Source organism: Macaca mulatta, chromosome 8 (assembly GCF_049350105.2).
Source record: "Macaca mulatta isolate MMU2019108-1 chromosome 8, T2T-MMU8v2.0, whole genome shotgun sequence".
Lineage (NCBI taxonomy): Eukaryota > Metazoa > Chordata > Mammalia > Primates > Cercopithecidae > Macaca > Macaca mulatta.
This window is the reverse complement of record NC_133413.1, coordinates 129,994,027-130,007,792: the sequence shown is the minus strand read 5'-3', so window position 1 is coordinate 130,007,792 and position 13,766 is coordinate 129,994,027. Positions and strand designations below refer to the sequence as shown.

Sequence of the window (13,766 nt, the reverse complement as noted above, 5' to 3'; positions counted from 1 at the left end):
AGAGTTAGGAACAAAGCTGAGTTATTTCCTGGGGGGGAATGCTTTTTAAAACCTCAATATGAATAAATGCATTTTTAGTGTTTAAAGTCCAGTATATATGTGTGTGTGTGTGTGTATATGTGTATATATGTATATATATGTGTGTGTATATATGTATATATATGTGTGAGTGTGTATATACATATATATATACACACACATATATATTTTAGTAATCTCCAGTCACAGCAGAAAGTGTTTTAAAGCTATTAGCTCTGTGCCTTATTTTAACTATTTAATTCTAGGATGTTAGCAAATGGATACCTATCTCCATATCTTTCTTATGATCTAATTGAAAAGAAGTGACTTCACTGCGTATATATATGGTTATCATAATCATTAAGTATCTATTAATTCAGGAGTCACACTTAATACCTTTCTGCCCCTCAACTCCCATATCCAGTTCATTAACAAGTCTTTTTTCCTAACTCCCCCACTTGTCTTCCTCTCCACGCTGCCATAGCCTCCTTGGTGCAAGCTGTCGTGATCTTTTGTCTGGCTTACTGCCAAAGTTTCCAAACTGATCTACTATATCCATTCTTGACTTCCTCTGATTCATATCTACACCGTACAGAGATTAATGCTTCAAAATCTGATTAAGCCTCCCCCTGCTTAAGCCTTTTAAGGGCTTTTTGTTGCCTTTAGGATAAAGACAGTATCACCTAACATGACCTCAGAGGCCCCACATGACTGGCCTCTGTTAACCTCTCCAGTCTCACTTCTCTTATACTAACTTTTGCTCTCCCTGCGCTAGTCAGACTGGCTGCCTTTTTGTCTTGTGGATGTGCCATGCCTCCATCTTACGCAGAATCTTTGTCGGTTCTCTCTCCTCTGTCTGGAATTCTTTGCTCCTCTCCTAATCTGGTTACTGACTCCCACACACCCTTCCAATCACAGCTCAATGAACACTTACTCCACAAATTCTTCTCTGACTCTCTTGACTAGGTAATCTGAATGATATTTGCCCAAATAGTGATTTACCTCTATATTTCTTCATTTTCCAGAGTTGTAACTTTACATTTATTTCTGTGCCTACTTGATGAATGTGGAGAGTAGGAGCTATGTGTGGGCCAGCTCCCTACATAGTACAACTGGTTCCCAGAAGAGTGCTTGGTACATTGTAGAAGCTAATGAATATTTGTGCAATATTCACACAGGGCAGAGATTGTTCTGGTGTCGGGGATCATACTTAGATTCCATAGGGAGTAAATGTAATGCATAAAATTTATGCCGTAAGTTAAAATCATTGAAAGATGCAACAGTGTTGATGTCAGCTTTCGATTGTGTAACAATTAATAGCACAGGCTAATTTGCATTTGGACAGGTATATGCCGTTCTTCTGCTGGAGAATCCTGTGGGACCATAGACTACCCATAAAACTTTGCTTCTGTGGTTTAGAATTGTAATTGTAAGACTTATACATATTTGCAGCCCTGGATTGTGGGAGCAATTGAGCCAGCTTGTCCCTCTATTAGCCATCAAAATTTTCTGCTCAGTTTAGACTAGTCAATTCTTTTGCAAAGATTGTTGTCCAGTTTTATTTTTTTTATTTATTTTTATTTTTATTTTTTATTTTTTTTTGAGACGGAGTCTCGCTCTGTCGCCCAGGCTGGAGTGCAGTGGCGCGATCTCGGCTCACTGCAAGCTCCGCCTCCCGGGTTCACGCCATTCTCCTGCCTCAGCCTCCCGAGTAGCTGGGACTACAGGCGCCCACAACCGCGCCCGGCTAATTTTTTTGTATTTTTAGTAGAGACGGGGTTTCACCGTGGTCTCGATCTCCTGACCTTGTGATCCGCCCGCCTCGGCCTCCCAAAGTGCTGGGATTACAGGCGTGAGCCACCGCGCCCGGCTGTTGTCCAGTTTTAATCTGAATTTTCTAATAGCTTTCAACCACAGCAAAACTTAAAAACAAGACAACAGACTTTTAAGATAGAATAAGAAGACTATCTATGGTGTTTTCTTACTTTTGTAGTGTATGTGCTATAGTTATTGCTAAATGATACTACAGAAAATGACATGGTTAATAATTGTCTAATATCATACATAATCTTAGGATTATTCTGGGAATAATGTTAAATTGAGTGATGCCAATTCTGCATAATGAGAAACTCTGGATGTACATACAGTTTCAATCAGTTCATGATAATTAATTACTTCAGGAAGCAAGAATGATAACCCTCTATCACTTATCTTTCAAATCTCACTGTTAACCTCAAGCCCTCTTATCTTCATCAGGGCTAGGGAACAAGGACTCATAGAATAATTTCATGAGAAGATAGATTGTACATTTATATAAATGTAACTACTGTATTACAATTAAGCAATACACACACTGCTGCTTTGTGTCACCAGCAAAGCAAATAAAATACTACTCTGCTTCTTACAGTTCGGAGATGAGTCCCCTGGAGGAAAAGCCATAGTTTGTCTTTAAGAGATCTAAACTTTATTGTCCAATTAATAGTGAATGCTATTAATAACATTAAAATTCCACTATGAATTAGACCAAACAATTCAATATGCAAGGCATAAATAAATTAATTCAAAGTAATTTATTATAATGCTCTACTTCTCTAAATGTGGTACTTATCATTTTTTTTGAGGAAACATGGATATTGTATTTATTAGACAAAGGCTTTATGTCAACCATCATTAGCATATTTAAAAAGCTAGAAATAAAAACATGAACAAAAAGTAAAGCAAATGAAGAGAACAGTTTCCCTAAACAAAGTATGTCAGTAAACAAATAATTCAAAAAATAAACAAATAGAAATTCTGGAGCAGAAAAGTACACTAACTTCAATAAAAAATTTTACTAGAGTGATTTAACAGTACATTTGAGCAGGCAGAAGAAAGAAGTGGTGAGCTTGAAAATGGATATTCAAAAAAGTATACCAAAAAGTCATTTAAACCCCAAAGAAGGAAGTAATGGAGAAATTGAGAAGCAAAACTTCTAGATTTCCTAGAAGTCTCAGGTCATCATGCAGTTCTAAATAGTTCAAGGCATCAAGTGGAGCATGGCCTAAAATTAAAGCTCTATATTATGTGCTGCCTGGATGTCTGAAATCAGGAGGACCTCAGATGATCTAACTGCCAGTTCCTCCTCTCAGTGGATATGATCCTCTAGCTGTCAGTTTTTCCTATCTGGGAAACATAGTTTTTGTTTATCCCTAGGTTGAATTTTCCTGCCAGACCACAATTGTTGAAGCCAGTCAATCACATCTGCTGCAGGAACCAGGTCTTATCTCCATAAATGTGGTTCTTATCCGACTTCCATCAAAATAACCTATTGTGCCAGTTCTTGTCTGACCTCTAAACTCCTCTTTCTTCTCTCCACCTGCCAGACCTAATGAATCAGGATCTTGATAAGCAGGGCATAAACCTCAGCATTTTAAACAAGCCTCCAGGGTGATTCTGATGCCCAATAAAGTTTGAAAACCACAGAATGATTTGTAGGGACTGAGACTGTTGAAAGATTTGTTTCTAGTTCTAGGTTTTTTTCTGCCAGGGGGCAGTGTTCTCTGAAATATGGCTGGGTTAATAAACCATGTTGGAAGCTAATTTTTCAGTCTTTCTTATGCACTTCTTGTTTACTGAGCCAGCCACATGGGTCCTTATTACAAAATCTTAAACATCGTAGCAAGTGAACCTCTGGTAATTTAGTTTTCTTACAAAAGGTTTTGGACAAATTCCAGTCATTTTAATTGAATTTCTCAACCTACTTTATGCATTATCAGGCTTTTTTGTTTTTTTCAGTTTTAGGTAATGAGGGATAATTTTATTTTGTAGTTAATTTGATAGTCGAGGTAGGGACTTTGGTCATCTTGGTCATTCTCCTGACAGTTAATTTATAACAATAATCTTGCAGTAAAAATCTGTTTAACTGTGGCAAAATGATGTGTGTATGCACATGTGTGCTTGTGTATGTGCATGTATGTATGTTAACACGTTCCTTATGCACGACAAGCTGGTAAAAGACAAAGTTCTTTGGCAGAATGGTTAACAGAAATAGTGGCTGAGGGCTGGGAACGGTGGTTCATACCTGTAATCCCAGCACTTTAGGAGGCTGAGGTGGGCGGATCACCTGAGATCAGGAGTTCGAGACCAGCCTGACCAACATGGTGAAACCCTGTCTCTACTAAAGATACAAAAATTAGCTGGGCGTGTTGTCATGCACCTGTTATCCCAGCTACTCGGGAGGCTGAGACAGGAATCATGTGAACCCAGGAGTGGAGGTTGCAGTGAGCCGAGATGGAGCCATTGCACTCCAGCCTGGGCAACAAGAGTGAAACTCCATCTCAAAACAAACAAACAAACAAAAACAAAAAACAAAGAAATAGTGGCTGAGGTCAACTCTTTTGGATAATGGGTAACAAGCAGATCAACTTGGCTATTACAGCTTTTCCCCCTGCACAGATAGTCTGCATATAAGAGAAAAATAAATGGATGATATTCAGCTTCTGAACTCTTTTTTCCCAAGGGAACCCTCATTGTCTTCTAGCTAGGTTTATACAATATAATCAGACAAAGTCAAAAGTTGTTAGACTCTGGCGAGGGAAAAGAAGAGGCTGTTTTTGTTTTTGTTTTTTGAACATTTAGAGCACTGTGGCATGTCATGAAATAACAGGATTGCCTTGATATTTTTCTTTGGGGTTTATTGTTTTCCTCTATCATGGCAGGCTTGCATCTTGAAATTTAACATAAATTATAGAAAAATCTTACATGGAGTTGACATCTTTTATAAGCCTTGCTAAATACCCTGCTCCAGATTTGTTCAGTATGGCATACAGACAAAAGCAAGACGCTGACATATAAAAATGTATAAGCCTGTCCTCTTTGCAAGAGTGCAAAACTAAAAGGATTTTAGAAAGGCAATGAACAGTTTGGCAGTATATATGTTTTCTTCTTTTCAATTAGGTATTACTAGATTCTAAGAATCTATAATGAAACCCAGGCCTACTATACAACCCCCTATAAACAAGTTTTTGCTTTTGTGCTATCATGTTTTATTTGAGCAGAGCCACTACTCTGTTAGTAATTTGTTGCATGGTAAGTCTCGTATTTGTTTACACACGAACACATGCGCTGTGCAAGAAAGATGGTCTCTGGACCTGCTGAGGAAGAGGCCAAAAACAAATCTTCCCTCATTTGAATCCTGAAGGCATGTAATATTTAAACAACTTTCCGATTTAGAGGCCTTGATTTTTTCTTTTGAAAGTGTGCTGGTTGCCAAATTGCTTAGTAAAGAAACTTTAGTAGCCACAATAGCCTCAAAGGACACAGTACTTGGTGGCTACATTTAACCAAGAAATAACTAGGGAAACAATTCTTTACATTTCAATTATTGCTGCCATTGAGATTTCCTTCCTAAATTCAATTGCTAATAAAGCTTCCCAGGCCATCCCCTTCCCCCCACACATCCGCGTCTCAAAAACCGCCCCCCTCCCCACCGTGCCCCGCCGCTCCTCCCGCCCCCCGCCACCCCCCCACCCCCTCACCCCCCCTGCCACCCCCCACCCCCCCACCTCCCGCCCCAAACAAGCTGACAGTCTTTTCGGGAAGAAGAAGCAGAGACTGAAGTTATTTTGTCCGTCCTCCCAGGGCAGAAGGACTTTATGCTGCGTGGCTGGCATTTCCAGTATTTTGATAAAAGTTACTTCTCTAAACTTGAACGACAGCATGGGGAAAATAATGTTATCTTTTATGCTAGTTACAATTTTGCGAAATTTCATCATGAGAAACTTTCAAGGAGGCAGAAGTAGCTGAGAATATGATACTAGGGACAGGGTCGCTCAAACTGGCAGCAAAATAAATAGATAGGAAAGACAGGAACGTTATTAGGTTTATAAAGGATAAAACTTTCCTTGCTTAAAAAAATAAAGCGGTGAGGTTGACGCCATTGAATGACTGCATTGTAAACCTTAAAAGCTTAAAGCTGGTTTGGAAAGCCCATGCACTGCTCTGTTTCCTTTTTATCGGATGAAATGCATTTGGTTTCTTTTTGACAAATCATGTTTTTGTGAGGAAAGGAAAATGAACATGCACTGTTATGGGCCACGGCAATGTAAGAAACCCTCCTGTTGCCAGAGGATACCACATGAAAGTGTCTGTGGGTTAGGGGAGGGACCTGTAAGGGGGCGGGGATGGGGGGGGTGGGATGAGAGCTTAAACCTCTTATGCTCAGAGCTGCGATTTGTGAACACCCTGTGATGTAATCAAGCTCTGGACAAATCAGAGAAGTCTGTCAACCTCCCAGGTGGGATTGCTTACAGTTAATAGACTAAACCCGGAGCCCCAAACCAGTGCACTCCGTGAAGGCAAAGAGAACACGCTGCAAAGGGCTTTCCAAGAATCCTCGACATGGCAAGGAGGAGCTCGTTCCAGTCGTGTCAGGTGGGAGAACGGAGGAATGACAGGGGACATGCTTGATCTTCAGAATCAGTGACTGACTGGCATTCTCCTTTTTGTTGTGCAAATTAAGATAGCACCTTATTATGCAATTTGGAAGTGGTAGGATTGGGTGGTGATATTGAAGCCATTTGAATCGCCTTCGTGTAATTTGATTTAGTCTTGTCCAGCTGTATTTGACAACTTGATCTCTTTATTCTCTTAGATAATATCCCTGTTCACTTTTGCCATTGGAGTCAATATCTGCTTAGGATTCACTGCACATAGAATTAAGAGAGCAGAAGGATGGGAGGAAGGCCCTCCTACAGGTAAGTGTCGAAATGATTTGCATTTTCAATTCTTTAAAAATATTGCATACTGTGTAATCAATGTAAGCTTATTAAAATATTTATCTTTAATACAGTCTTGCAGTATAACTAAGTTAGTCCTAAATTTCTCTGAGTAAAACCACTTATGTGTATAATTCAGGTGGAAGAGTGTGGTTTTCATTAGAGAACATTTATGATTGTCTCGTAACTGGCTGTTTCCATTTTTGTACTCAAATTTGTAAATGTTAGGATACAATTAAAGCTCTTGTTCACAGACAAGGCTAAAGTAGAAGTGGTGAGAACAGGTGTTGGTTTAATATTGGAGCTACCCAAGTCTGATTTGCTGTCACATAATATAGGATGTAGTATTTGCCACCAGAAAGTTCTGACATAGGAAAAAGGAATGGAAGTACAAAAGGCAGTGAGCTATCTTTATGAAACTTCAGAAATTGAGGACTTTAAGATTTACTTAAAATTGAAAAACCATAAAAGACAGGAGGTGCTTAAAGAGTTTTCAAGATTGATTTGTCCTCATTGTGTTTTCTTTTGGCAAAGGAAAGATAAGTTTTAATAGTGTACCTTGACTTAATAGAACCAAAGTGAAAGAGTTTCTTTTTACAATACACTACACGGTAAGTAGTGTTCCCATATAGTGTTCTCATAAAGGAGCTCCTTGTGCAGACAGAGGGGGCTTAACTGACCAGGTCTTAAGTAATGAGTTGGTTAATTTCCTGGAAATTGGAGCTCGTGATGGTTTTAGAAATAAAAAATTACATTTTAAGTAGTGGGCACTCTAGGGAGCAATATTTTCTGGACTTTTCCTGACATCCCAGCATGTTTGTCTGTCTTCCTGTGAATTTTGTGTTTCTCTGTATTTCTTGATCTGACTGTTAACCATCACGTGCCTCTGTTTAGCCAGCTTGAAATTTTATTATTAACCAAGTTAGGACACATACATTGATGGAATACTAAATCTTCCTTACATCAATTAAGTGACTTTTGAATCATGCCAGTAGGTTGAAAGAATAATATTAGAAGTGAGTTAGTGAATTGAAGTGGGGTGTGGCTGGGGTGAAGAGTGAGAAAATAGATCATAAAACTTGCAGCCCCAGGGAGCCAAATGGACAAAATGAGCCGTCTTCTGTTGGGGAGGCAGAGGACAGTGGATCACTGAGCTAGAGAATGCTGTTTTTATTAGTAGCAAATGCTCTCTTCAAAGGCCTCTTTTTCACTCCCATTAACACTGACTGTGACTGAACTGACAGGGGAATCAGATCCTTAGCATCGTCATGTGGGAAAGCTAACAACTTGAGAGCCAACTTCTGGTTCTTTTCAATGAACACTAAAGGGATTTTTTTTTTTTTCTGTTTCCTCTTAATATATTACTCTGGCTAAAACTGAGATTGAAAGAATTAAATGCTGTTTCCTTAATGAATGCAAAATTGAGTCACTCATTATTTTTAAAATTGACTTCTTTTGGAAAATGGTCATTAAAATCCTAGACTGGTCCCCTGGAGTCCTGTAACTTGCTGTGTGGTGGTGGGGAAGTCACTTGTGAAGTCTGTTGCCTTAGCGGTACAATGAGGAGCAGACTTAGATGATTTCTACTTTTATTTCTGGATTAAAAAAAAATCCCAGGAATTATTCTGTTTCATTGCCTCTTGAATGTGTGTGCTCACTACTGGAAAACTTGAAAAGTATAGATTGGATTTATTAGTCTTTGAAAATATTTTGTGTATAGTAAATTATTTCCACATGTTATAAGAACAGCTATACGAACTAATGAATAAATGCCACTTCTAGAAAAATAATATAGTCTATATTATAATTTGTAAACCTAAAGGGTCTTAAGTATGCACACGAATTTGCTCCTTGAATTATTTAATTATGTCATTGGTTATTTTAGGCCTTTATGATATCATCTAAAATAATTAACTTTTAACTATGTGAAGCTTAGTCTTAGAATACAGTGCAACTTAACTCTGAATTGTATGGTTTGGGTATGCCTGAACACTTTTTAATTTTTCTTTTGATGTAGCTCATCTGCTTTTTAGGAACTGTGGTTGATTTCTCCTGACTAAAAATCAAAGATGTACTTAGTAAACTAGGTAAAAGCATACTGTAGACAGTGGAAATATCTTTATCTTTTTAAATGCTGCATATGCTTAGAAAGGCTCTCTCTCAATTGATACATGTGACTGGTTATTCTGACAATTAGAAAAGCCTTCCCATCAGAAAATACTGGGTGAATTTTATAAGCCTGTAAGAAGAAGACACTAGGAGGGGAGGCAGCCATGCCCATTTCCAACAACACTTTTAGGCGCCAAAGAAATCCTGGGAAGCTCAGTGCTCCAAGAGTGCAACAAATAGAAGGAACACAAAGGGTATTGATATATGGCTAGCTTTGGATTGATCAGAGTGAGATTCACCATTCAAAAGCATGCAGTTGTTTAGTAACCATAGCTTCTCAGAGTCCTCAACAATAGCTGAGAATGTTCTGCACACATGGATACCCTCGCTGCTGTACTATGGACTGGAGTGTTAGTTTCAAGGCTGTGGCAGTGCAAACAGACTGTTATAATTAATTAACTAACACACTTGTTATCTGGATTTATTGTTAGGATAGGAAATAATGGCTGAACAGGATTTTTTATACCAGGTCATAAAAGATTTATAGATTTATTAGGAGACATGAAATGGGAAAAGCTACTTATAATTCTGTTGGGTAAATACAATGGGCATTCAGGTGAATGAGATAGTGAGATGGCTAGAATAAATTTTCAAAGAAAATATAAACCTGCGATTTAGTTTGACATCTTTGTCTCATATGTCTGAGGTGGCCCACTTGATTTGCCTTTAAGACTGCAAGAGAATTTATTTGTCTACAGGTGTCTGCGTACTCATGTGTGCTTGCAGTGTGTATGTTTGTGGTGTTATGCAGGAGTCTATTTCATTGAAACTTGTGATTTAGAAACTGTCTCCAGGTGGAAATAGAATATCCTCTTTGATATGTAAGTACTTTAATTATTAAAAGACAAAAGAAAATTTGTGAGCTTGTGAATAGCTGGCTAACAGAGACTTAAAAGCTCAGTTTAATTCATCCTTGTTTTTAGTGGCTTGAAAGGAAAGTTGAAAAGTATGTGAATGAAATTCATAGGTTCATATGAAATGTAGACTGTCTCTAACAACTTTATGGGTAAATCTTTTCTTTGAGACTCACAGGGAAATCAGAAAATGGTACTAGGAGTGAGAAGGTTTATGTTCATTTGATAATTTTAGAAATTTTGCTCTACAATGAAAAGCTGTTTAAATGTTGGCACAGGAGAATGTAGGAAACTGTAAAGGGGACATAGATCAGCCATTTGCTCGGTGAGCAAAACCGTCGTGAGGAATATCCTCTCATGGGGCTTTATGTGAAATTTCAGGTAGAAATTAGGGAGTTTAAGTCAATGGAATGAAATTATCTGAACTGGAAGCTAAGGAGGGTACAGATTTTTCAGTGCTTGGTTAAATGGAGCTGTAGGGTAGTGATTTTTCATTTATCTGTAATGAACTGTAGAGACTCCTCTATCTAGTTTACATGCTCAGAAACCTCAGTCTTCCATGAAATTCAGCCTAGATTTTTGAATCAATAAAATCAGCAAATATTCCCCAAAATTATATTTTGAAAAGAACTTCTAAAATTTGAAACCTATGTACAAAAATTTGAAAAAATCGTTTGTTAATGAAAAACATACTGTAGTTACAGTAAGATGATCTAAAATTTTATCCAGGCCTTTGCTAACTTATACAAGGCCTAGAGGTCTAATTTTCCAACCAGGAAAACGGGGATAAAGTTGCTTTTATTTATCTGAAAAAGTTTTTGAAAATGCCTTTAAGGCTGATGAGAACTGTAAGGTGTTCAGTGTATGATAATGCATTTAATTAATCTTCAATTAGGTTTGAAGACCAGTGTTTAAACTTATACCTTATTGAGATAACAATACCTTTAATTTTAAATGACAACATTTCATTGTTTGGTAGCAGATGTGCAAATCATTCAGATTTATGCTACTGATGACCATTCAATTCTATTTAAGTGGTTTAGATGTTGAATTAAAGTTTTTCACTTTTAACTTCAATTACATAGAAATCTTTTTTTTTTCCTTCTAGTTTGTGAGCTCTATATGAGGACATTGTATGTATGTATGTATGTATGTATGCATTTATTTTTTGAGAGAGACAGTCTCATTCTGTCACCCAGATCGGAGTGCGGTGGCGTGATCTCAGCTCACTGCAGCCTCCACCTCCGAGGTTCAAGCGCTTCTTCTGCCTCAGCCTCCCAAGTAGCTGGGATTACAGGCGCCCGTCACCACACCCGGCTAATTTTTGTATATTTAGTAGAGATGAGGTTTCACCATGTTAGCCAGGCTGGTCTCAAACTCCTGACCTCAGGTGATCCACTTGCCCCGGCCTCCCAGACTGCTAGGATTATAGGCATGAGCCACTGAGCCTGGTCAGGACATTGTATTTATAAATGTTTTGAAAGCACGGGTGTTTAAAAACTTCCCAGGTGGACCTATTTATTAAAAAAAAAAAGTTTATGAAATCTGGCCTAGCAGCTGTGAAGAGAAGAGTACAGTGATGTTGCAGTAATGGATGTTTATAAAAAGTGATGTCTTTAGGAAGCAAAGATACTGACATGTAGGCCTGTGTGTAAGCTTTATTTACTACAAGTGAGGTCAGAAGCATCAAGAAAAAATGGCAAATTCAATACAGAAAAAGTATGACCAGAAAGAATGAACCATATACTCCAGAAGAGACATAATACAGTATTAATTCTAGAGCTGGGCAGCATCTTGAATGCCACGCACACTGTCCTCTGCCTTGCCCTGTGGGTTATGCTTCAAACGGGGCAGCAGACACAGGGGAACTTGTCCTGTTTTAACGCTCTTGAGAAAAGGAGGTGGTATAACCACAGCTGGTAACACATTTTAAGGTTTTACTCTCACTTTCAGGAAACACCTGGGCTAAGAACCAAGGAGAATGGGAGGAACAGATAGACAGCAGTATCATAAACAGGAGCAGACAAAGCTTAGAAGAACCTTCCAGCTTTAGGCTAAGCTAAATGTTTCCAGACTTAAATACTGCCTCTTCTATTGGCCATCATCCAGATTTGAGTATTTGCATCTTGTGGGGGGGATTTAGAGGGAAATATGATTGAGCCTAAGATGAAGTAGTGTTTTGGCTATAACTTTTGTCATCAGTTAGGCTCCTTTCAATAATTTAAATCATTATTATTATTATTATTTGTATATTATGGAACAAATGGCACTAGAATTCTTTTTTCGTGGTTGTTTTTTGAGATGGAGTTTCACTCTTGTTGCCCAGGCTGGAGTGCAATGGCATGATCTCGTCTCACCGCAACTTCTGCCTCAAGCGATTCTCCTGCCTCAGCCCTAGCTGGGATTACAGGCATGCACCCCCATGCCCGGCTAATTTTGTATTTTTAGTAGAGACAGGTTTTCTCCATGTTTGTCAGGCTGGTCTCGAACTCCCGACCACAGGTGATCGGCCTGCCTTGGCCTCCCCAAGTGCTGGGATTACAGACATGAGCAATTCCGTGCCCGGCTGGCACAAGAATTCTACAACCCTACCTCTTTATACATATTGTAAGATGGAATATTTTAGACATTAAGTTGACTTAAGTAAAAGTAATTGTACCTGTTTCTGTCAGAATTATGAATTTGAATGAAATAAAGTACGTTTTACCTTGGTGTTTCTTTAAATCATGAAATTATGCTTTTGTGAAAAATAAGAAATGCATTGCATTGTTGTTATACATGTCATATATGTACATATGTGTATTTTAAAATTTGAGGTCTCTATTTTTAAAAAGAACACTATATAAAACTATAAACATTTGTTTTTCAAGATTCTGGAATTGACTTGCATCTTTGAAGTAAAATAATATCATTTTTAATGGTGTTAATTAGTTAAACATGTAATTTATAAGACAGCAACAGAATTTGAATCTCATAAAGGTATTAGCAAATACCTCATAAGAAATTCCAAGTCTCATACTTATCACATATTTCTGCCTTGATACATTTGAGAGTACTTTTTGTTTGTTTGTTTGTTTGTTTTAGTTGTTTTCTGAGTTTTTATGGTGATCTCAGTAATGATGAAAAGTTTGGGATACCACAGGTTCATTGATGTTTCAGTTTTCATCCCACCTCTCAATAAGTTATGCATCTGAAGTGCTTATATCAATGTTCTCTTGATTTAGGTCAAGTAAAGGAAGACAACAGATTTTAAAGCTCAGACTTCTAATAAATCAGATAATCTTTCCCTATTTGACATTACATCAGGTACAATAAAGAGAGAAGTCCTAAAAACTTCAAATGCATGCAGGAACAAAGGACTAAGGGATGAGCAGAATGTTCAGATAGATGGCTTGGGTGAGCCTAGAAATGAGATTTAACATCATTCTCCTTCTGCTTCTTGCTTTTTCTTGATTTTAAACACCTTAGCCTGGGTGCAGGGAGAAGGACAGGGAACGTGGACACTCCAAGTATACTGACTTGATTTTTATCAACTACATGAATGTATTATCACCCCAAAACTATGTACCTCTATTATTCATCCATAAAAAAATGATTAAAAAAAGAATATAAAGGTGGATTGCAGAACTCCTAGGAAAACAGTTGGGACTAGAGCTTGTCATGAAAGAAGATGGCTGGGATGGAATAGACCCTGGAAAGGCAGAGTGAATATTCCACTCTATTGTTCTATTTTATTTATTTGTTAATTTAATCATTTTATTTATTTTTTGTACACTCAACTCATCAAGATTGTCTTTTCCATTGCACACAGGAGTGTGTGGCATTACTGAGGTGTCACCATACACTCGCTCTGTTTAAAAGAGTTAGGCCGGGCATGGTGGCTCACGCCTGTAGTCCCAGCACTTCGGGACGCCGAGGCGGGCGGATCACGAGGTCAGGAGATGGAGACCATCCTGGCTAACATGGTGAA

At 38.1% G+C, this 13,766-nt stretch overlaps 1 protein-coding gene and 1 non-coding gene across 17 annotated transcripts in view; one reads left to right on the top strand and one right to left on the bottom strand.

Moving 5' to 3' along the window:
* The window catches only part of ENPP2 (ectonucleotide pyrophosphatase/phosphodiesterase 2), a 124,924-nt gene that overhangs the window by 30,011 nt on the left and 81,147 nt on the right, over positions 1-13,766 (top strand). For 8 of the 16 annotated variants that reach the window (XM_077943969.1, XM_077943968.1, XM_001093656.5 and 5 more), the window contains exons 1-2: positions 6,338-6,429; positions 6,650-6,752. In XM_077943969.1, the coding sequence (XP_077800095.1) occupies positions 6,397-6,429; positions 6,650-6,752 (136 nt within the window). In that variant the 5' untranslated portion in view covers positions 6,338-6,396. Of the gene's footprint in view, positions 1-6,337; positions 6,430-6,649; positions 6,753-13,766 lie in introns of those variants that run through there. The other 8 variants (XM_077943964.1, XM_015145919.3, XM_015145920.3 and 5 more) reach the window with 1 other exon arrangement.
* On the bottom strand, positions 13,565-13,642 carry LOC114680494 (small nucleolar RNA SNORD55/SNORD39). The gene has a single exon (XR_003732712.2). It is a non-coding gene; the product is annotated as a small nucleolar RNA SNORD55/SNORD39 (small nucleolar RNA).